This window comes from Barbus barbus (assembly GCF_936440315.1).
Source record: "Barbus barbus genome assembly, chromosome: 7".
Lineage (NCBI taxonomy): Eukaryota > Metazoa > Chordata > Actinopteri > Cypriniformes > Cyprinidae > Barbus > Barbus barbus.
Genome location: NC_136735.1, coordinates 21635631 through 21661415, shown reverse-complemented (window position 1 = coordinate 21661415; position 25785 = coordinate 21635631). Strand labels below are relative to the sequence as shown.

General features: G+C 38.8%; 1 protein-coding gene across 2 annotated transcripts in view; it reads left to right on the top strand.

Annotated features, from left to right (window-relative positions):
- Window positions 1–25785, top strand: part of LOC306872861 (PC4 and SFRS1-interacting protein-like) — a 98646-nt gene that overhangs the window by 20890 nt on the left and 51971 nt on the right. For both annotated transcript variants that reach the window (XM_079421743.1, XM_079421744.1), the window contains exons 5-6: window positions 22312–22395; window positions 23610–23714. In XM_079421743.1, coding sequence (XP_079277869.1) covers window positions 22312–22395; window positions 23610–23714 — 189 coding nt within the window. The remainder of the gene's footprint in view (window positions 1–22311; window positions 22396–23609; window positions 23715–25785) is intronic.

Here is a 25785-nt window from a genome sequence, read left to right as displayed (position 1 = left end):
GAAGTACAACCTCTGCTGGGCCTTTTTCACAATAGAGTCAATGTGATTGTCCCACTTCAGGTCCTGAGAGATGGTGGTGCCCAGGAATCTGAATGACTCCACTGCAGTCACAGTGCTGTTCAAGATGGTGAGTGGGGGGAGTGCAGGGGGGTTTCTCCTGAAGTCCACTATCATCTCCACAGTTTTGAGCGTGTTAAGCTCCAGGTTGTTAAGACTGCACCATACAGCCAGCTCCTTAACCTCCTGTCTGTAAGCAGACGCGTCACCGTCCTGGATGAGCCCGATCAGTGTGGTGTCATCTGCTAACTTCAGGAGCTTGACAGAGGGGTCTTTAGAGGTGCAGTCGTTGGTGTAGAGGGAGAAGAGCAGTGGGGAGAGAACGCAGCCCTGAGGAGCTCCAGTGCTGATGGTGCGGGTGCTGGATGTGAATTTACCAAGCTTTACTAACTGCTGCCTGTCTGTCAGGAAGCTGTTGATCCACTGACGGACAGAGGTTGGGACGGAGAGCTGAGTTAGTTTATTCTGAATCTGAACGGTGTCCGTGATGATGGTGTTAAAAGCGGAGCTGAAGTCCACAAACAGGATCCTCACATAAGTCCCTGGTCTGTCCAGATGCTGCAGGATGAAGTGCAGTCTCATATTGACAGCATCATCCACAGACCTGTTTGCTCTGTAGGAAAATTGCAGGGGGTCCAGTAAGGGTCCGGTGATGTCCTTCAGATAAGCCAAAACCAGTCTTTCAAATTATTTCATGGCCACAGATGTTAGAGCCACAGGTCTGTAGTCATTAAGTCCAGTAATTTTGGGTTTCTTTGGGACAGGGATGATGGTGGAGCGTTTGAAGCATGAGGGGACTTCACACAGCTCCAGTGATCTGTTGAAGATCTGTGTGAAGATGGGGGCCAGCTGATCAGCACAGGTTTTTAGGCAGGCTGGTGACACACCGTCTGGGCCTGGTGCTTTCCTTCTTTTGTTCTTTCTGAAGACTTGGCACACGTCATCTTCACTGATTTGAATTGTAGGTGTGGGGGAGAGGGGGGTTGCTGGAGGTGTTAATGGTTGTGTGGAGAGGTGTTCAGGGCGGGTGTGGGGTGATGTTTCAAACCTACAGTAAAAGACATTCAAATTTTCTGCCAGTTGATTCTCCAGAGCACTGGGGGATGGTGACTTGTAACTGGTGATGTCTTTCATACCTTTCCAAACTGAAGCAGGATCACTGGAAGAGAATTTGTTCCTAAGCTTGTCAGAATAATTTCTCTTTGCCACTCTGATCTCCTTTTCCAGTGTGTATTTGGCCTGTTTATATAAGACTTTGTCCCCCTTTCTGTAAGGCCATAAAACTCACACTAAATAGTCCTGAATAAGACTTTAGAGTAATCAGTTTTGTAGGCTAGAATATTTACTAAACAATTATGTGAAAATCATTCTGCTTACTCATTCACAGAATACAATATATTGATTTAAATGTTTAAATGGCCCGTCAGTGTGACTGACTTTGAGGCAGGCAAGACAGAATGTGAGATTGAAAAAATTATTAATTATTATTATTATTATTTGTATTTGTATTTTATTTACAACATAGTATAATCAAAACATACATAATGAAGGTCAAAGACACATTATTGTGCACACTGATCTAACCACAGAGATGTGAACAGACTTTGAGTCATTCCTGCAACAGATTCTGTTCAACAAGTGAAACAAGTAAATCATACCTGATATTTACATGCGTTTCTGCTTATTTCTATGGATTCAAGAAGAAGAAAAAAAACAATCAGTAGTCAAGGATCTTGCTTTACATAGAATATCAGTGTAGTTGAACATCTGATGTTGGTACAGCGCTCTCAGAGGAAAACAGTTTGAAGAAATTCATCTGTGGTTCAGGTATACCTGATTCAATAAATTAAAAAAAAAAAACATTTGTGGGCATGTTAATATCAGGAGCATCTGTATATATATATATATATATCTCTATCAAGAGGGCACAGTAACTGACTTAAAAGAAAAGGCTCAATAAACTATCACACAGATTTATTACACATCAGTATCTCTTTCCTTCATGCATTGAACTTTTCTATGCGGACTCAGTGGTGCTTCAAGCGCATCATTCTGCGCACATGATGTGCATATGCGCTTTGTGCCACTCTGTATTGGAGCATGTAATGTTGTAATACTTTTGTGCAATGAAAGATTATTAGTAACGTTTCTTGTTCTGTCATATTATAGGACAGAACAAGACAGGCTATTAGTAATCTAATGTATAGCACAGTAATGGAGGCAGCACTCCTATATGTTGCTGCCTCCATTACTGTGCTATACATTTAAAGGGAATGTCTTTTCATTTTATTTATATGTAAATATATTTACTTGTTTTCATTAATGTATTTTACAACAATACAAAAAGCAATGTGTGACATTTTACCAGATTTATTTCTACACTTATTCACTTTTATTTGTTCCTTAATAATGTTATTTCATTAAATGGTTAATTTTTTTAGATAAAATCTTTTTTTAAAAATCTAGAATAATTTTTGGTGCTAAATTACCCACAAATCTAGTTTATAATAGTATTTTTGTCATAGATTATGATTACTTTTCATTAAAATGATGTCTGTATGTAGTAGATTGTGTTTAACACACAAAGAGTGATGGCTTTGCTGGTATCGGAATGTATCGGCCAATACTCAGAATTTTCTGGATCGGATCGGTTCTGAAAAAATGGTATCGTTGCATCCAGGCAGGCACGTGTAGGTCTCAACCTGTGCAGAGCATATGCCCTTTTCCCTTACGGCTCATTTCCACTGTCCATGAGTGTTGGGCTTATTTACATCAGAGTGCACAAACACAAAAAAACATATAACGATGATAATGATATTTTATTATTTTATATTTTCACACAGACAATAGCCATTTCTCAATAGGCGTTCTTGTCTGTTCTCATGGACTTGTGAAACATCAAACCTGCGTAATTTTCAAAATATTATTTTTATTGTGTCATGAAATGTAGTTTTTCAGAGTTTTTCAGGCAAGAATGTAGTTGTTTAAAACTCAAATATGCGGTTTATTTATAAAGATAGTGCCTATTTTAAATTTTGCTATGCTGATTTCGGAGCTCCAGGCGATCACCGTGCATGTATTCGCCTAGAGGAGCCTCAACTCGACTAGTCCTTCCGACATTTGCCGCTGGCTCTGATGTCTCTGTAGTGAAACATGAGATACAATTCGTTTTGGGTATATTTAACAGGCATTCGTGAATCTATTATTTGTTCCTGGTCATATCGTTTTGGCTGAGCTCAAAGTAACTTTATATATTTATTTTTAACTTAACCGTAGTACAGTGCTGACTTTGTAGCATACATTTGACTGAATTGTTTGCTTTTGTCTTTATTTCCTCTTATATAAGTCTCTTACACTTTGTACTTATACTTTTATAATGGCTATTATTGTTCATTAAAATTGACATTTAACAAAAAGAGGCAGAGTTGTGCTCATTGTCGCGCTTTAATCATCATACATCACGCCTATCAAGTAAGGGGTACTGTTGGCGGTGGAAACGCAAGCTGGATCAGGGTGTTGGGTCTCGAATCATACCATGCTGTACTGTACTGACCTGTACCACTCGGTGGAAATGAGCCCCTCTGAAGTGCTTTATTTTGGTGGCAGTGTTTTTTATTTCTTCAATAAATCAATGCTATTGGTCACCCTTTATGTTTGTCTGTCTAGAGGTATTAAAAAGAGCCTGTGACTAAATCTTGTTGGATTCGCTCAAAGTGTCAGTAAAATCTCATAACTCCACCCCCTCTATCTTGACTGAATGAACTGAAGTTCCACAGCAGCTGAACGAAGTCTTGCAAGGGTAAATAAAGATCTTGTTTGAATAAGTACAGCGTTTTCTGTACGCAAGAAACACTGTCTATAAAGGCTCATATTTTATGTATTTGAGGTCTGAGACCTGTGGGACCAGAGAGAGAGGGGGTACATTTGCTATCTAGTCATAGCCAGGGCTCAATTTGAGGGGGGATGGCATCCTCCTGGTTGGAAAAAAAAAAGACAAAAAGCATCCCCTCAGTAACCCCCCCCCCCCCCCCCCCCCCCAATACCTTTTGGATTAATAATGTGTATTATGTAAAACTTATGCAAATGAAATGTTAAAATTCTCTACTTAAGATAATTCCAGAATAATGGTGATTGGCCAATCAGAACTCGGTACTGTAACAAGCTGCGCAGAAGCTGAAGCAAGTTTTCGTCATTTTTCGTGCAAAATGGTTCAAGTGCAACTTTTAAAGTTCTTTAACCTGTTAACCTTCGCCCCCCATTGTGGGCCTCACAGGTGAAAATAACCTACCTAAACTAAAATGGTAACAGTTCATGACAAAGTGTGCTACACAAACAAATTAGGTATCTTTGGAAAGAAGACACTCTAGGCTTTACTATCTATCATCCAGAGTTGATAATGTTCAAAAAGATAAAAAGTTATAGACACTGATGTGCCTTGAATAATATTTTTCCACACTGAATGTTTTTTTTATTTCATATACAAATACATGAAATAAGTCCTGGAGCAATCCAGGACTTATAAGAAGATACCATGAAAAATGAGATTCCTGCAATATTTTTTCTGAAACTATTTATAGTCCTCCCACCCCCCTGTTTCAGGAAAAATAACCACCAAATGGATTGCAGAATTATACAAGCTATTTTAGTCATTATACATATTCCTGCATAGTTTTTCAATTATAAAATAATAGACAGGTTTATTTGAGCACAAAAAAATACAAAAATAATTATTTGAGTAATTAAAAAAAAATGTTTTATAGTATGTATACTGAAGTATTCTGATTGCCAGACATGAAGTGATATTGGCAGACATGGTCATACACTCAGTAATCACACGCTGATGTGCTTCCATTTAGATGATAATCATACAGATGGGCCATATAATCAATAATAGCTGATCATTGAATCACAATGATAGCCGTCATAGAGTCGGTAATAAACACGCTGATGTGCGTCCATACATATGATAATCATGTAGATACGGCCAAATTCCCCACACAATACACACACACACATATATAAAAAATGTAGAAGAAAAAAAAAAACATTTTTTTATGGATAAAGCAGATCGCCAAGTTACGCCCCGCTCAGATGACAGCTGCGTCACGGCATGCGTCACGGCTGGCAGGAGAGAGTGCCAAGTTCAAATAAACTATATTCCGCTTTTCTGAGACTTTTTTTTCCGTGGACGGTCTCATTCTGTTTGTAAAACTGTATGCTACAACACAGTGCTGTTTTTTTACCACCAAGACGCTGTTTTTGAGCGTAATTTATTCCATAACGGATGCAAACAATAACTCTCCCGAAGAAATGAAACGTAAACAAAGGAATATTCATCCTTATTACAATGTTATTGTTTCACTGGACTAAAAGTGCTCGCTGGGATGTTGTTCTGTGGACCCTTAACTCTCTAACTAAACTGGGATTTCAGCAGTGGACGCGTTTGTGGCTTGTTATTACATTGATAATGGTACGTACTGCTTTTTTATTCTGCCTGTTTTGATGTGTACTGCTTACACAAATGTAGCAAATACATTCCTTATAAGCTTTACATCGAAAAACAGCGATCTGTCGTCGATGCTTGAGGCTTAGACCTTCAGAATGATATATAGTTTGTCAAGATTAATGATATTCTTTCACGTTAAATTCATTCATAAACATTAAACTAGTGGGGAAAAGAACGCTTCAGTGCGCCATCGCTCTGGTAAACGTTAACAGGTTAAAAAGAAGACAACAGAAAAGGTATGATTTTTCCTTAATTAGAATTTAAAGACATACCCCTGACATGATTTTATTGTGCTGTATGTGTAACTGTAATGGATTCATTGAGAGATGGTAGGGGAGCTGACATTATCGAGTCATCAACTTTGCAAAAACCAAACAAAAACACGTCTTGATGGTCCAAAAGCATTCACTGCGCGATGAAGCCTATTAGAATAGTTTAGGAGATCACGTGACGCTTTCATGAGCCGAGACGCACATTAGCTGAGCTCCGTGTATGTAGCCCGTTTTTTACTGTTGTTCAACGTTTTTTACATTTGGGGTAGTCTTTTCATTTGCCTTGGTCCATTTTCGTTGGTCTGTAGATGTCACACGGTCGGAAACTTGCTTATCTTTCACCGTCATCCTCGCCAATTAAGAAGAAAACTAAACCAGCAGCCGCTGCGGGCCATGTCCACATGGAAGATAACATGGTGATCACTATAAAGTGATTTCAGGACATTTTGAAAACTGAATTAGCAGCAATGCACACCAAATTCACCTCTTACATGACTACAATCCAGAATATGCTCTAAAGTTACTCAAAACTGTTACGCTACAACGACAGGAATTTGATTCTTAATGAAGCAAGACGCCGCCGCGGTCCTGTGAAAGCAGGCGACAGTGTGATGTTTAGCTTTTTCCCTGACTTCTCTCCCGCGATGGCAAAGAAGCAGAGCTCCTTCAGCTCAATACGGAAGGAATTGAAAGTGGCAGGCCTGCAGACCTTTCTTCAGTATTCAGCTACTCTGATGATTGTCATGAAACACGGCAAGATCAAACTAATGCACTCACCGGACGAAGCTTCAGTTCCTGAGCTCCATTCCCGCTCCTCATTCTCCTGGGTTGGATGTGGCATAAGGTTTTGATAATACTGAGTGACTCGACTTCTTATTTATTATTCTAGAAATTCATGTGTCCATTGGCTACTGGCAGTTCTTCATGTGGGCTGGGAAGCTTTGTCCCTGATGCGCAGTTTTCGGTGCACATGATGCAATTGTTTGTGTTTGCTTCCTTGTTATAGAAAGTATATATACCCCCCCCCCCCTTTTTTTTTCTGTTATCCCACTTTATTACTCATGTGAATTTGAAGTTATTCTGTTCTCTTACAACAGGGCTAATGGCGGTGTTCTAGAGAATTGCTTTGGCTGTCATGTTAATGTCACTGACTAAGACAGGGGAGGGCTTCAGGCTGGGGTTTGTCTTCACCCCAGTCTGTAGAAGTTCTAACGGGTGGGTTTTCTTTATGTTAATGGGTTTTTCAGTGAGGGAGGGATGGGTTAAAGGCAGACTTGAGAGAATTCATTTGCAGTGGTATTATTTTCTCTACAAGTTTTTTAGAACTATTGCGACGAAAAAAGGTTGACATTGCTTTAATCTAGGAAGCTCATTTGCGGAAGGAGGATGTTCATAGATGTAGTAATACATATTACGAGGTGGTCTCTTTTGCTGCGACTGACAATAAAAGTAAAGGTGTTTTGATAATTGTTAGAAGAAATTTAAACATTTCCATTTTAGACAGAAATGGTGATAATGCTGCCAGAATAGCTTGGATGAAGACTATGGTGTAGGATTCTATTAATTAATTTCCCACATTATTATTTTATTTTAGCTTTTAGGGAACCACCCTTACGAGTCGATGGTCATCTGATTAATGGATATTAATCAGAACATCCAACTTATACCTTATTAACGACTTGTCCAGCAAGCATTAATATCAGCAATTATCTCTTAACAATTTTGTTTATTTTACTCGCGGCCAACGATCAAAATAAACAACTAGTTAACTTAGTTCTCAGGTTTATGAGCTTAGGTAAAACGCAATCTTTTTGGCAAATAATTACGATATGCAAAATCACATTGCACAGACAAGAGATTTCTTAATAAAATCAAAGTTTATTCACTACTCTAATACACTACTGACTAGACAACACAAAACAGACGATTTAAACATACACACAGATAGGAGCGAGTTGTTTGTATCTGAAGAGAGAGTCTTAGGTTTTAATGCTCGTTTCAACCTGAGGGAAAATCACACGCAAGAACCCTTATCTTTACTTCTTAAAAGATAAACACCAGTTCAACAGATTCAAGAGAAAGTTGTTTGCCTTACTGTTCGTGTTTCTTTAGGTTGAGTTCGGCTTTCCTTCGGTTCAAAGATTCTCTCTCCTCAGGTGAATTCAGTTCTTTGTTCAGGTCGAGACGGACCGCGTGCGGATTGGCTGCTCGTCGTTCGTCGTCACTGGATTACTCTTCAGTGGTTGGATGGCTTCGTGATAACCGAACAACACTCTCAGGAAGTCTTTCTTAGCTCTTAGCGTCTGGAGTTGGTTTCTTTGAAGTTTAACTGAGTCTTGGTCTCAGTTGCCAGACTCCGCCGTGATGTTAGAGGCCAGAAGCGATTTGCAGCGTGAGCAGAACGAGAGACGAGCGAGGCGTGCGTGAGCCTCCTTTTAGTTTTCAACTCCAACCCGTTTTTTCCAGTTGTGCATCTGTTTTAACGGGCCAATTCGAGATCCGCCTCCAGCGTTTGATCCAATCGCAAGTGTTTCTGTGGGCGGAGCCCCGCCCCTGCACAGTTGCGTGTTGTACAGACATTATCTGCGCAGTTATTTTATCACATAAGATACTTATAACAGCAAACTTCTATTCGTCTTGTAAATATGCATTAATGTAAACAGATAAGATTTCATTCACACCACAATATTATTATTCATGAAATCAGCTTTCATCCGAAACCAAACACCACATAATTTTGCATAACCAAAACACATATATCGATTCTATACATTACGCGGTTAATGCATCGATTAAAAGATCCTAAATTCTAAATAAACATCGCGCATGTGACCTGACATCTCGTCATCAGGTAAACTTTATACATTCTGGAAACAGATTTACCATAGATTTAAAATAAAACACAACAAGCTTATAAATGTCACAACCGGCAACATTATTAATATATGTATAGATATATTGTATATAGTGTTTCTTTTTTTCAGAGTATATTTTGTTTCAATAGCAGAAACCAGTATAACTTTGTTCTTCAAAACAAAATCCTTCAGGGTGTGGCTCTCTGTCTATTTCGATAGCACCCCAGAAAAGGCGCGTTTCCTGGAATGTGCTGATAGCAAGGTCGTAAAAGTCTTCTTCTCTTGGAAAGTTGGGAGTTGTCTTTAGTTATTACCTTTTTGAATTACGGCGCTCAATGGGATTATATTTTAGGGAGAGTCTCTGGCGTCACATAAATTAGAATCCGGGACATGAGTTCTGTTTTCTTTCAAAATGACCAAACGGGAATTTTCTTCGTTAGATCCTGGTTTTATGGCCCAGGAGATACGAGGGGGGGGGGTTTCAGAGCGATGGGCGCTGGAATGGTAAGCTTTGATCCTTGCTTCAGGAATGTGTTGAAAATAAGTGGGTGTGGTATCCTGATCCCGACCAGGCATTACAATGGTTTGGAATAGGAAGATAGCATTTCTATCAGTTTACGCACCATGCATCCCAGATTCAATTTTTTTTTTTTTTAATTATCTGATCTAACAGACTTTGAGATAGTAATGGGAACAGATATGAACACTGTAATGTCCAATGAACTTGATAGATCTGGTGGCAATTTTTCTTACTCCCAGACTGTTTCTACTGAGCAACTTAAGTCAAGTCAAGTCACCTTTATTTATATAGCGCTTTTAACAATGTAAATTGTGTCAAAGCAGTATTTCAATGCATAGCCTCTTTTTCATTAGTAGATGCATGGCGATTTATTCAACCCCTCCCAAAAAACATACACATTTTTCTCAGTTAGACACAAATCATATTCTCACAGATTGACTACATTTTTGCTTCCTCTTCCTTGACCTCAATGCTACTTGAATTCGACATCTTTCCCCTTTCTCTTTCAGACCATAGTAGTAATTTTTTGAAGCTTTCAATTACCCAGCGACCTTCCTCGCCTGAAATATATGCGTCCAGTGTAGGCAGCCTTTAGCTGTTGTGGCGCGGCACGTCCGGTGTAGATACGGTGTTACTCACCTATCGGGAAGAAACAAAGCAACCTCGGCATCCGATCGTAGACCTTCCGCTCTTCGAGTTCTCTCCAACACTGGAAAGCTGACCCGATATTTATACGGGTCCTACTTCTTGCCTTATCGTTCCATAGTCGTTTTCCTCTTTTGTTTTTTATCCGCATCTCTATCTTTCTGTCGCTCAGCTCGGCTGTTCACTGAATGCTCTCTCCTCCACATCACAAGTAGACACACCCCTTACTGCTGATTGGTTACAAGTTTGTTTTGGTACTCAACCCCGACTCAGTTTTCTAAAACGTTTTTGAAAAATTACATACCCTACCTTTTAAATAAAAGTATTAATTTCTATAATTTCTTAATTTCTTCCTCCCCACTTGAATGAATGAATGAATAAATAAATCAGTGAGCATGTTGATAGGCCTATCAGGAGCAACTACATCATTACATTAGCAATCACTAATATTACCCATGTGATTTTATATCATAGATGCACACATGCTTTGTATGTATGTAAAGATTGGTCTAATTCGTAGACATTATTTTCATATCATTTAAACATTACTTTTATATCATATTGTTTATAGAACATAAAACCATCCTCACACCATAGAGCATTTAGATGCAATGAAAGGTTGCATATTTCAAAATGTTGCACTTGATTTCACACATTTTAGTCTGGAAGTATAGTTTGGTAAAAGTCCAACTAGTAAATGCATTCAAGTTTGTCACAACAACACAACCGCTGGCTCAAGCCACGCTCGCGTTCTGTTTGTGAGGTAAACATAAAGCTTATTCTTCTCAGCGCGTCTTATTCTGAGGTTAATACAAAGCTTATTCCTTTCAGCGTCTTCTTCCAAAAATGAAAAGTATCTGAGACGAACATATTGCTGCTTTGTTTACGGAGGTAATGTGGGGGTTTACATGTTGTGCATCTCACGTGGAGATTTGTAATAACAATAGCGTGAACACCGCGTGGGCATGATCAAATTAGATATAATGAGCTCAGATGGGAAAAACTGGTCATTGGTTTCATAAGGTTTACTTTATCACAGAATATTTGTTTACGGTAAGACTTCATTTAAAAATAGACGTCAAGCTTTTTATTCTATCTAATCTATCTGTTCATTTTAGTGACTAATTTAAGAGGGATATTTACAGAGATTGAGATAACAAAGCGCACCCTGTTTATTTTCTTTACAAAAGCACACAGTTTTGTTGATATGGTGAGCATAAACAAATAAAAGTAGAACCTTTACAGATATCAGTGATGTATTACTTTTATGTGTCCAATAAAAAGTGACGGAGCAGTTTAATTTATTTTCTCTGACATCTGGAAAATATGCAAGTGCTCCCACCGGCGTCTTTGCTGACCCCAGGTGGTAAAATTGGTTTGGATGTTTTTTGTATATGCTTGTCTGGGGAACAGATACAGTCTCTATAGTGTGATATCTAGGTGAAAGAGTCTCTATGCGCTGAGAATTAACTGACTTCTGTAACATGAAGCAGCTAGCAGACAGTCGGTTTAGCCAGTCTGTCTGCTTCCTGACCTGGGCCCCAGTTAGTTAAGTACAAACTCTAAGAATATGTGGCATATTTCTAGAGAGAAGAGCGGCACCACCCCTGGAGGGATGAAGACCTTCTCTTTTCTACAGGTCAGGTCTGCCCCAAAAACTGTAAAAACTTAGACATCCAGCCATTGAGTGACTGCTATGTATCTCATCACCACGGTAAGCATGGAGGGGACCAGAGCATATTACAATGACTATGCCGATCACCCAGTCGCCCTGCTGCGGGGGTTTTGCAACCGGAACTGAATAATGTACAGGACTCCCTAAGCTAGCCGCATCTAAAGCCCTCACATTCAATAAAAATTTGGATTTGTCTCTAGTTCTGAGATCTTCTCAGTCAGCCTAACTATTTTCCTGCATTTATCATGTGAATCCCTCGCTCCTGACAGAGAAAGATACGCTGAACATGTGGCAAGCAGTGCAGGTGTCAATGCAATGAGAAGCCATTACTGTGATTGTAGAATAATTCCGACAGTTGTTTGATGGTCTCGTGAAAAATGGAGCAAGCGAGTTTATAGAATAATTCCGACTCGCCACAGTTGTTTGATGGACTCACGAAAAACGGAGTGAGGGAGAAAATAAATAGCGAGACAACAAAGACAAAAAAAATTGGAGGAAACGCAAATGGAGATGCTATTGACAAGCTAAGAGGCTAACGGAATGCTAACACGCTGCTAATGTGCAGCGCTAGCGGGTTTGATTAAAAGATTAAAGGTGAAAGATATCAAATTAGTTTGGTAGATAAAATCAGAAATATGGTGAGGATTAAATTATACTTTAGCGATTTAAACAACAGAGAGTGATAGCAAGCAAAAACAAAGCTACACGGAGCTACAAACACAAACCACTCAGCAGCACGGCAGACAGGAACAGGAAGCGATCTCGGAACAGAAGCAATCATTTTAACAAATGTTGGGAATATTAATTTGGTCACAAATAATGTAAACAGCAGCAGTATGCACAGTAAAATCAGACGGCTATGCAGCAAATAATATTACAGCATAGTAACATGCAAAGCAGACACTGTTTTGAAAAAAAAGCACTGTATTGTCTTGCTTAGGATCATCTCGTAATGAGTCACGCATTTAGCTAATGATTTATTCATACAGTGCAAATATTATTGTTCTTAATATGCAATACAGATCAGTGTTTCCCCTATAAATTTTTCCAGCAGCGGTGCTGTTACGTGCCGGAGGTTGTTACCAAGCCACTCGCGGGGGGTCCGAGGGCATTTAATAACCCCGTAAACCATGACTTCTGGCAATTTTGTGGATAGAAATGCACATTTTGAGACATACAAACTTGACATACCATCAACAGAAGGCATGATTATTGCAGCACGTACCTTGAACTGGTCACAAACAAGATTAGGACAGGATTATTCATGTTTTTCTTTTGTGTTAATTTTCAGCTGTAAGGTAGAAATAGATAGTGGAAAAATGAAACCGCACAACCCAGAAAAAGATTATTTACAATTTATTGAAAATTTTATCCTAATGGCAAGGGCCACACCCAATCTGTGAGCACTTAATTTTTCTGGGCTTTTCATAGAAGATTCATATCATGTAGGGTGTCATATCAGGTGAGTTTTTATTGATCGGATGTTGGGTTATTTTTTTGTGAAAAAAGGTATGTACCAGGTATCTGCATGAAGAGATTTCAGTGTGCCTGGAGCTGTAGGTATACAGAAATCACGTCAATATGTCTTAATGAATGAATAATGGATCTGATTAAAATCACCCTATTCAGTGTGGAAAAGTCACGCTCACAGTTCACACTGGAGATTGGTATGCCACAGGATTTCACCCATCTGAAAAATGAATGGTATTTTCAATAGCAGTGAAAATTCACAGTTTTCGGTACCAATTTCTCAGTTCGCTTTCTCCTTTCCACAAGCGCTTGCTCGCTCTCCCGTGGCGTCTGTCGTTGCTATGCAACCATGAACAGAGGAGCGCAAAACGAGAGTGCCGCGTCGCTTTCCGCGCGCCCACATTTGAAATATTTGCATATGAACGTGAATGTGAACGGCCCTTATGGCAACTTGACATTAGCCTAATCAAAAATAATTTCCATTTGTGGCTCTTTTCTCCTTTCTTGTCAACAAGTGGATTCAGAGCCATCGCATTAGCAGCGCCGCCGGTCGTCATGTTTGTGTTTTTAGGTATGTAAGTGAATGACGTGAATGTCGTGATATTACTGATCATGTGAAGATTTTTCAGCGGCGCTGAAAATCCTGCGGCGGCGCTGCGCCGCTGCTTAATACATTGTAGGGGAAACACTGCAGATATATTAAACTATCAAAATAAGTGAGCAGCTGCATTTTTAGCTTTCACAACATACTTTTGTTCGCTTATTCATAGGTTAAAGGTATATGTTCATTGCAGTGATGTTGATGATTTAAAAAAGACAACTAAAGTCCTATTCGGATGGTACTAGTTTTACAGGGGGTCTTTAGAGAAGTTTGAGCTTCACAGATGTACTTGGTGATTTTAATCCCGTCCGAATCTGCCACGTCTGTGTTTTTCTCACACAATCATTCCAGATAATAATTCCAGAGCAAATTACCTATTGTTTTTCAGCAAACTCGGTGATCCTCTGAGAAAACTAATCCTGTCCGAATGTTAATGTCTGTGATTGCCGGCGATATTTTTTTCCACAGGGCGTTTCCTTGTGTGTTTTGTCCAATGTGAATTACCGTAAACACTCTTACCCTGCGCATATTTCATATATTTTCCCCTCAGCAAAGAAATAAAAAATTAACAATAATAAAATCAGGAGCCAGATCATGTAAACTGTTCAGACTGGCTATTGTAATATCAGCATCAGGTAAGATTACTCGCATTCATTTCTGCACTCTTTACGAAAATTACGAAAAAATTACAAAATTTACCTTTATGAAAATTAAACATGGGTTTACTACAAATAAATAAAATAGTTCAACTAAAGTAACCACACATTAACATGGTGTTGCTATACTATCAATTTATATCAAGAGCGCGTGATCTCTGTGACTCCCAGACGTACAAAACAGACCCTCCCACCTCTGTAATAAACACGGAGATGTTAGTCCCATCCGAATTGGTACATGAAAATCACAGACATCAGGTGATAAGAATCAAAACTCATACATACTTTAGAAAACTAGTCCGAATAGGGCTTCAACCAAGTCTCTGCCTTTCTCACACAGAACAACCTCCTCGACAGCAACCAGTCTGGTTGCAGAAGTGGAGATTCAATCGAGACTGCCTTGCTCTCAGTTGTTGAAGACTGGCAAGAGCGGATTCCAAATCTTCAATACTTATCTTGCTGGATCTGTCCACTGTTTTTGACACGGTTTACCATCAGGTCTTCCTGTCAACCCTATTGGCAAAGGGCATCTCAGGAACTGCACTCCAGTGGTTTGAGTCTTGGAGAGGTGAGGTGTCCAAGTCGCAACATCTAACTACTGAGGTGCCTCGGGGCTCAGTTCTGGGACCACTTCGCTTCTCTGTCTACATGGCATTACTAGGTTCTGTCATTCAGAAACATGCCATTTCATATCACTGCTATGCTGATGACACTCAACTCTACCTCTCATTCCATCCTGTTGATCCGACAATAGCTGCTCACATCTCAGCTTGTCTAACAGACATTTCTTGCTGGATAAAGGTTCATCACCTTCAACTCAACCTTGCCAAGACAGAACTGCTTGTGGTTCCATCAAACCCATCGTTTCATCACAATTTCACCATCTATTTAGGCAAATCAACCATAACTCCTTCAAAAACAGCCAGAAACCTTTAAAGTGAAAGTGAAGTGACATACGAGTATGGTGACCCATACTCTGAATTCGTGCTCTGCATTTAACCCATCCAAAGTGCACACACACAGTAGTGAACACACACACACACACCGTGAACACACACCCAGAGCAGTGACCTTGGAGTTATGATTGATAATCAGCTGACTTTCTCAGACCACATTGCTAAAACTGCCCGGTCCTGCAGATTTGCTTTATTCAACATCAAGAAGATCAGGCCCTTTCTTTCGGAACATGCTTCACAACTCCTTGTTCAAGCTCTTGTTCTGTCCAGGCTGGACAATTGCAATGTTCTCTTGGCAGGTCTTCCATCTAGTTCTATTAAACCTTTACAATTAATCCAGAACAATTAATCAATTACAATTAATCTCATAAACTTTTAATGAGCCGAAAAGAATGCACATCACACTGCTGTTTATCAGTTTGCACTGGTAACCAATAGCTCCTCGCATAAAATTCAAGGCAAAAACCACCACTGGCTCTGCACCCCTTTACCTAAATTCATTACTGCAGAATTATGGGCCCTCTATAAACATGCATTCTGCAAGTGAACGTTGCTTTATTGTGCCATTCCAAAGAGGCACAAAATCACTTTCATGGACTTTTAAATGAAATGTTCCCTCCTGGTGGAATGACAGCTGAGTTCTTAGCCATCTTCAAGAATCGGCTAAAACACATCTCTTCCATCTTTATTTGACCCTCTAACTCGAGCACGCTCTATTCTAATTCTATTCTTTAAAAAAAAAAACTTGTCCCTTTTAGACTTGAACTCTACTCATTTACTAACTGCTTGTTTTCTTTAAAAAAAATAAAAATAACACTAGCTTCTCTAATCTTTTTGTATTCTATCTATTTGTTTTCTTTTTATTTATTATACAGTTAGCAAAAAAGGCCTCTAACACTAGCTTGCTCTATTCTTTTTCTATTCCACCTTCAGTAACCATGACTGAGTTGCCCTTGAGCAAAGCACCAAACCCCCAGTTGCTTCCTGGGCACTGGAGCAAATGGCTGCCCACTGTTGCGGATGTGTGTTCACTGTGTGTGTGTTTGTGTGTTCACCAATCACTGCTGTTTGTGCGTGCTTGTGTTCTTTGTTGGGTTAGATCCATTGATGGGTTGATGAGCAGAGCACAAATGGGTTACCATACTTGGCAACATGTCACGACAATGGCAGAACACTCTCAACTTCTTTGTTATTCTTTATCTCCGTCAGGACTTCCTTAACAAGCATCCTGGTACCTGGGCAAACAATGCAAATGCAAGAAAGATGCGTTGCGCTTATACAAGAGTACAACAGACTTTTCTCAAAGACTGAAGAGTAAGCGCAGTTCAGTATGCATATTGTCAGAGAGCTTCTACGTCTGCAAGAACTTTGCGGCTGAGGGACATGTCAGACTGTCATTACGATCTAGATCAGATTGCAAGTTTTCAAAGATCAGTTCTCATCAGCAGCATTGTAATAATTTTTTGCCTTTATTTTGAACGAACAGTAAGTGAAGAGGAAGACGGGATCAGGAAAGGCCTGAAGCGCAACTGTGCTACATGTTGGCGTGTTGCCCACAAGGTAATAGGCCCATTGCCCAAAGGCTATTGGCACCGACATCATTTAAGATTTTAAGGCTAACAACACTGCTCTTTGTTCTCGTTTTCAATTCTCGTTAATTCCCAGTTTAAAGTGTTTCTGCTGCTCACGTCAGTCATTCACTGCCGGGTAATTAGCAGAGGAGTCAGAGCAGGACTTGAATGTCGGCTTATTCCCGCAGGTTCCGCGCTTATAACGCCATGACAGTAGATGATAGATTATATCATTTGCACTTGCTTTTGATTCTTGCCAATTTAAAGTGAAAGAGAACTCAATACAATACTGCACGCTCTCTTATAGTTTTTTCTGTGTGTCCACAGATCACAATAAACAGCTTTTAATAATTAAAGGAGTTTGCGATGTGATACTGATTTATAACAGTTCAATTAACAAGAATTAATATTAAATATTATTACTTAACGTTGTCTGACTATAACACTATTGCCTGGTTTTGCTCTATTTCATCAACGAAAATAGTTCCAAACAAAGTCAAAGAGCCACTGTGCATCTCCAAGCAAACACAGCAGTGTTTCATTTATGAATGAAAGTGCGTTTTTGAACAAATCTAGTGAGTCAATGTTTCAATTAGCAATTCATAAAGACAGTCCACTTGCTTCATTCCTGAATGAATCAGCTGTTCAAACGAATCAATTGACTGAATAATTCACTGATAAAATCAGTGATTTGCTGCCACCTTCTGGCAGTTTTAGTTTCATTTTAAAGTCTGTTTTCAGTTATTTAAATAATTTAATGTCTATATTCAAAATTTTACAAAGTAAAAATAAATGTTATATTAATACTAATTTCATATGATTGGTTACTTATTCTTCTTATTCTACTTCATATTATATTGTTTTAATTAGACATCTTAAAAAGCTTACAAATATAAATTTTTGAAATTGACATAGATTACATACTTTTAATAAAATGAGAAAAAATTTAACTATAAATTACTGTAAATCACTTTGTCACATATCACCTTGTATTAGGAAGGCTAATTTTTGATCAGAATTGTTGATTATTGATCAAATATAGGTCAAATATGATAAGGTGCTCCTAAAAGAAAAGTAAGCTTAGAGTCCTGTGTAACAGTATATTAGATCCATGCATGAGGTCTTAAAGAGACAGCAGCCTAAATAAACCTGTTGCTGTCATGAATCATTTATGATTTTATAGGGAATTTGAACAGACTCTCTGTTTCACAGCTGATCATAACATCAACTCAGCACTGGATATTAAAATCCAAAATATAGTGAAAACACTATTAAATAGCACACTAACAAGATCGGCAGTTTAAGACATTAACTTGTAAGCACAAAACACAAGATACTTCTCTTTTCAATATAAATAAGAATTTATTGGATAAATCTAAGACATGTAAACTAATCTGACACATGAACACACGCATTCACGCAAGTTTCAGAAAGCGAGAAAGTGAGGAAAGGATGAGTTTAGAGAATGAAAATGTGAAATCCCAAATTTATAGCAATATGTGCAATTGCATAGACCCGAACAACCATCAATAACTTATTTAACCATCGCATTGAGTTTTCAATATATTAAATACACCAGCTCAGCTAAAATCTGGAGGTTACTTGCTTGCATTGCCTTTGTGTTAAGGGATTCCCTTTTGTTGTCATCTTTGCAGAAAGGGGGTTTCCCAAGGTTGCTGATTGGCTGAAAGTTCAGTGGTCATAGTAGTGAAGTCCTGGGCATTGGCTGAAGATGCGGAGTTGTGGCTGGTAGAAGTTTTGAGGTGGTCACAGACTCCAGTTGAACTCGGAGACAAGGCGTGGTGGCAAAACTTAAACCGAGAACACGAAACTCGCAACTGAAAAGAAAAGAAACTAAAGTAAAAGAAAGAAAGTATGTATGAGACTAGGTGGTTTTTCTTCTCATCGTGGTGTTAAGTAGCAGCTGGCATGTAAGCCAGAGGAAGCTCAAAGAGCGCTAAAAGCCAGCATCAAAACGCGGTGGCAAAAGCAAAAAGATGTGGTGTGTTGACCAATTAGATATTATCTTAGTTTGGGATGTTGCTCTGTTTCTCCTCCCCATCCATAAATCAACATGTCTTGTCAGTTGCATGGTCCGAACTTTACACGCTCTTGCAAAGTATACTTTTGGATGTGATTTCTATAACCAGAATATGATACATTTGACAAAAAATTAATTGAAACAAACTGTGTGTGCAGGGCATTTTACGGACGACAATGGGTACAGTATGAGTAGCTTACAATGGGAACAGTATGAATGGCTGTGAACACTATAAAGTGGAGCAATTCCAATGTCGCAAGGATAGTCTGGTGCTTCTGACTCAGCCTGTAAGAACGGTTCGATATTTAAAGAATTTGCTACTGACTATTGAAACATGAGTTTTCAGCAGTGTAGAGTAGTGCTTGTGGCGTTTCTCCGATCAGAAATGCAGACATTGTGTTATGTTTGCGCGGCGCAACGCTTAAAAAGACCATATGAGTCATTATAATCAGTAATTATGTCCTCACTGAATGCAACAAATGCCTCGTTTATAGTGGGTTTTATTGTTTTTGTCTCGTCGCCCCGGGACACAGCATCACACACAACATGGTAAGGGGTGTAATATTTCCTTCACACGCTTGAGGTATTCGGCCAATCACAACCAATCAGAGCACACCTCGCTTCTTAGAATGATGAGCTTTGTAAAAATTGGCGGAGCATAAGGGAGCAACAATAATGTACAGTATGTGGAAAATCACGTAAAACCACGTAAACACATTGCATTACACCAAATACTCAAAATAATGTTCTTTTTAGCAACATCATATGACCCCTTTAAAGGTAAAGATTGTGATCAATATAATATGATAATAGGAACACGCAGACTGTACATGTTCATATTTATATGTATACCGAATGAATTAATGTAGAATTTGTAATTTCATTTCTTGTTTATGAAAAGAAAATGAGCAATCACAGAAGTAAACATTCTGGAAAGAATAAACTGTTTTGTGTGCATTTGTTAGCTAGCTGTCTAGCTTCTTCAGAGCGACATAGTTGTGAGGACAGCATAGCCACCCTAGTCTCACACCCCACACCCACTTTGAGCTGCACTTTACACATACATCAACACCTCTTACAAGCTTCAGGCTCAGACACCATCTCAATGGTGGGCAGTCGTGCACCATTCGTGGTGCAGTCGGGCAGTCGTGGCCTAATGGATAGAGAGTTGGACTTGTAACCCGAAGGTTGTGGGTTCGAGTCTCAGGTCCGGCAGGGATTGTAGGTGGGGGGAGTGAATATCCAGTGCTCTCTCCACCCTCAATACCACGACTGAGGTGAGACCCTTGAGCAAGGCACTGAACCCCCAACTGCTCCCCGGGCGCCGCAGCGTTGGCTGCCCGCTGCTCCGGGTGTATGTTCACTACTGAGTGTACACTTGGATGGGTTAAATGCAGAGCACACATTTCACTGCTGGTTATACTCTGTATAATTGTGTATGTGACAAATTTATTTATTTATTTATTTAACTGCCCATTTAAAACCTGTGCTGACCAACTGGCTCCAGTGTTCACACTGCTCAAGTGATTTAAATTTTTTTGAAGATCTGTGTGAAATTTCCCCCAAATTCCCCCAGGCTGTCCCCCAAAACACAAAATTACTGGATGTAATGACTGCAGACCTGTTGGTCTCAGATCTGTCATAATGTCATTTGAAAGACTGGTGTTGGTTGGTGCCAATAGCCTCGTTGTTAGTGCACCGACATACAGGGCAACTGCGATCACGGCGACCCAAATTTCCTGTATTCAAATAGAGCACTATTGTCCTGTCCGAATAAAGGCATAAAAAAGCCCATAAATAAATATTTTTTAAAAAAAGAAATGAAAGACCGACAGACTGGTGTTGGCCCATCTGAAGGATATCGCTGGACTCTTACTGGATCCCCTTCAAACAAATGCATTGAACAAACATTGAATATGCAATCAACATGAGTACATCCTGCAACATCTCAACAGACATTGGACTTAAACAAGTATCTTATTTTTGTTTCAGTTCAGCCTTCAGTGCCATCATGCCTAATCTTCTCTCAGCCAAACTGACCCAGATCTCTGTGCCATCCCAATCTGTCAGTGGATCACCAGCTTTCTGACAGATAGGCAGAGATGTGAGAAACTCACATACAGGGCCCTCCCTATCAGCACTGGTGCTCCCCAGGGTTGCATTCTCTCTCCTCTTCTCTCTAATACACAAATGACTGCACTGCAGTGGATCCCTCCACCAAGCTTCAGAAATTTGTAGATGACACCAGAGTCATTGACCTCATCCACAATGGTGATCAATCTGCATGCAGACAGGTGAGGAGCTGGCTGTCTGGTGTGGACACAACAGAAAACAGTGGAGATGATAATGTGATCATCTCACCATCGTCACAGTGCCATTAACAGCTTTGGACCCAAAACGGACTAGACAAGCCTGATATGTCTTTAGCAAAACAAACACATTGACAGAAGCTCATGCACTTTAGTTTCAAAGAAAATATATATAAAGAACACATTTTCAGAAGTGATATAAGCTCAGGAAGTTACACCTGTCCCAATCTTGAACTGACACACTCATACAAGAAGAATTTGAATGGTAAAACAAAGGTTGAAGATGATAATCTTAAGCAGCATTCATATGTATATATATCACACACAGAGATTAATATTCAGAATCACAGAATACATGAATAATTTGCTGAATATATGAGTATATGAAAAGTAATAAAAGAAACATAAAGATGAATTCATAATGCATAATATGGAAAAATATAATAAGATTATAGAGAAATGTAATAAATTGGAAATTCAAATACACCAATATTCCATTTTGTTGCCTAATTCATATGTACAGTATGTCTACATACTTCTGCACTGGAAGCTCCTGTCACCAAGACAAATTCCTTGGGTGCATAAATAGACCAGGAAATAAAACATTTTATGATTTCTGACATATGCACTATTATTGCTTGAGTAAGTGTTTACTATTCAGCATTTGTTACTGTTCGTATCAATGTATTAACTGTGCTAAGGAAGATTCCAGAGTTGAAATTTAGATATGGTAATGGACATTTCAATTTCAACAGGGGTTTAAAGAGAACGAGTCATTGAATGAACAATTCAGACACTGTGAGAAAAGAGGTTATGCTGTATATTATAAAAATGTATATTATAAGAAAAAAAAAGTTTGTTGACCTTGGATGGGTAAACCTATTGTAGGAGACCTACAATTTGTTGTTTAAAATTAGCTGAAATTAAAGGTATGAGTACAAATTCGGTATTTAGGCTATAGATTAAATTGTGAACCAAGACAGTAATGTTTATGTATGTGTATTCTGATTGTGTGCATTTGTGTAATGCCTTGTGTGGGTGTAGATCTTATGCATGAATTTGTGGATTGCACTGTGCAAATTTGTGGGAGGTTTGTTACTGTGTTTAAACCATATTTGTGCACAAATTGTTGTAATTAAAAAATGGTTAACAGTTTATTCCCAAAACCCTTGTGTAGATAATGAATGCTGGAGCAGGTTCTGTTAAGGATTTAAGCAGCAGTCAAGAGGGGGATGATGAGAAGAGGAGAAAGTCTGCTCAAGTATGTCTTTTTCAGTTTATTTAAAAAATGGTATCCTGTAAGTCCATCACATGTGGACTGGGCTGTCTTAAAAGGGTCATGAACTGAGAAATCAAAATGTCCTTGATATTTTGATATAAGAGATAATTGTGCTATAAAAACATTCTGTAAGTTTCAGAACTCAAGTCTAAAAAGAGCTTATACTGAAGCCAGTCTGCCAAAACAACAGGTTGTGGTATGTGCCACTTTATGATGTAATAATGTGGCTAAACCCCGCCTCCACAGAAGATGATCAACAGCTGTTTTGACACCACTGCCTGTTTAACCCTGCCCACCGATTCAGGCACATTGTTTGTTTGTTTATTTTCTTCTTAGCATCTACAGCATCTATGGCTGTATTCATGGTGAGAACTAATCCATATACAAAAGTCAATCTATACACAAGTCTGTTATGCACACTCAAGTCAGGGGAGACAATTTAGAATCTTCAATTCACCTAACCTACATGTCTTTGGGCTGCGGGAGGAAACCGGAGCACCCGGCATAATCCCAGGCTGACACAGGGAGAACATGCAAACTCCGGCACGTAGTAGGTAAATGACAAGAGCGGCAAATGCAGGTCTACACAGAAACCAAACGATAAACTTTATTTGATTAACTTTATTTTTAAGGAAAAGTGCCAGACCGCATCATTAAGAACTTGGTCCTTTGTTCACTGCATTTAACCGCAGATTAATTTACAAACAAAGCACAATTTGACACAGGATTTTCAGACAGACTGAAACTAAAAGACTGTGCTGTGATGACTGTATTGAATCTGATGTCACACCACACAAGTGTGAGTAATTGTTTTTATTATGTGATCATTATTGCTTTGTCTATTAAAGATTGTTTGCACTATTTATGCCTTTTTCACCTAAAGCACACCATCTAGGAAGGATGTAGGCTGTCAAACATACACAAATGTTAGCCAATCATACCAGTGGGCATTTACTTCTGAGTCTACAATCCGCTTCACCTATTCAAACTGAGAGTTCCGATGAGGGGGGTCAAAAACAGGAGAGAAAATAGCCTGTAACTTCTAAATTATAATAAATATATTGATGAGATTATAAGTGGACCTCAGAGAACAGTACAAAATAAAAAAACAAAGGCAGTTCATGACCCCTTTAATGACACAAACTGGCACGTTAATCTCCTGCATGCTGAGGCCTTATGTGTTTGATATTATGCAGGTGGCTGGCAGTGAGGAGGAGGAGAATGAGGAGGAGGAGGAGGAAAAGCAGAAGGATGATTGTGGTGACATGGAGGTTTCTGATCAGGGACATATGAAAGATGAAGTATGTACTCTTACAGTGTTTTTGAGGTGTGGAAGCTCTGTGTTGGAATGTTTTACATGCAAATGAGATGCTTGCAGCATGAAACAAAGCAAGATAAAATCTTAGTCAACATATTATTTATATACACTTAATGCCCACTTTATTAGGAACATTTGATCAACTGATAAATAACTGAAATATCTAATCAGCAAATCACATGACAGCAACTCATTGCGCTTAGACATGTAGACATGGTCAAGATGATCTGCTGAAGTTCAAATCAGAATGGGGAACAATGGTGATTTAAGTGAACTTGAACATGGCATGGTTGTTGGTGCCAGTCTGAGTATTTCATGAACTGCTGTTCTACTAGGATTTTCACATGCAACCAACTCTAGGTTTACAAAAAATGGTCCAAAAAAGAGAAAATAGTATTAAAGCATATATCCATCCTGGCTTGTATCAATGGTTCAGGCTGGTGATAAGGTAATGATGTGGGGGATATTGCCACAGCCTACCTGATTACTGTTGCTGACTATGTCCAACCCTTTGTGACCACAGTGTACCCATCTTGTTATGGTTACTTCCAGCAGAATAATACACCATGTCACAAAGCTCAAATTATATCAAACTGATTTTTTGAAGATGACAATGGGTTCACTGTACTCAAATGGCCTCCACAGTCACCAGATCTCAATCCAATATAACACCTTTGGGATGTGGTGGAATGAGAGATTCTCATAATGGATGTGCAGCTGTAGTGAACAGCACAGTGCTGACGAGCAAGAAGACAACCTCTGGTACCAAGCCCGAGAAGGACATTACTTCTCTTTGGTCTTAACTCGTTTAGCTGGCTGCAAACTAGACGATTTTCAAATCTTAACCGATTTTAAAACCATGGGAGACCACAGACATGAAGACAGTTAAACCGATTTTTAGCCTTATAATCCTCTGAATGCGCACACTAGATGATTCGAGCAGACCGCACACTTGAAGATTGTAGGAACAATTTCACAGTGACACGTGACTCGTGAGATCAAACGTGACTAGAGAAGAATAATAAATAGAGGACAATCGACGTTGTAAGCTGCCCCCCCCCCCCAATCATTCGGGGGTGCAAATCGGGTTTAGAATCGGGTTTAAAATCCTCTAGTGTGCGGCCAGCTTTAATCCCAAATTTTTCACAGACAATTATTTTTGGAATTTATTTATTTTATTTTTTTTGGAAAAGTGTGTGAAAAATTATGTTTATGGTCTATAAATGGGGGATAATGTGTATAATGAATTAACATATTTCTGCAGTCATTAAAATTGTATTAAGCTAATTATCTTAGCCCAGCTATTTTAAACTGTCTGATCACACTCTAGGGTTACTATTAGGCATAAAAAAACCTTATACAACATTGATAGGAATACTGAGATAAAAGACCATCAAAGTATTTCAAAATTTTTACTTTATTGTAACATATTTCATCAAATTTTTATATTAGTGCTACCAGTATTACAGCATCAATATTGTAACTTATTTTTAACATTTCAACTTTTAATTTATTGCAATATTTTGTCCTTGCAACATTTTAGTGCAGCTTTCACTAACAACTACAATTGGATTTATATTGTATACCTAAATTCACTGTTATCCCACCAGTCACTATTGTGACCATCAAGATGTTTACTCATTCTATGACCACACTCAACAAAACTGAATATTTGTAAATTCCTATTTTAGCACTTGACACCTTAAAGATATAACCCTTTGATGCACTACATGGGTCTAAAGCAGGGGTGTCAAACTCAGTTCCTGGAGGGCTGCAGTTTTTGTGTCACTACCCTTCTAACGCACAACATGGGTCTAAAATGACCCGTATTCATTTCCTGTGTTATTTCAGTCATGACTGAGTGTTTCCTTGCTGAATCTTTAAAAGAAATACATTTTATAATTTTATTTTTCCAGGTATTCATTAAATATCTTGTTTTTGATTCACACAAATCATTATGTTTATTTTTCCTTTTTTCACTTTTATAAAAATAAATTATTTCTACATCAATTTTACACACATGGGTCAAAAATGGCCCATATAGAAACCTTTGA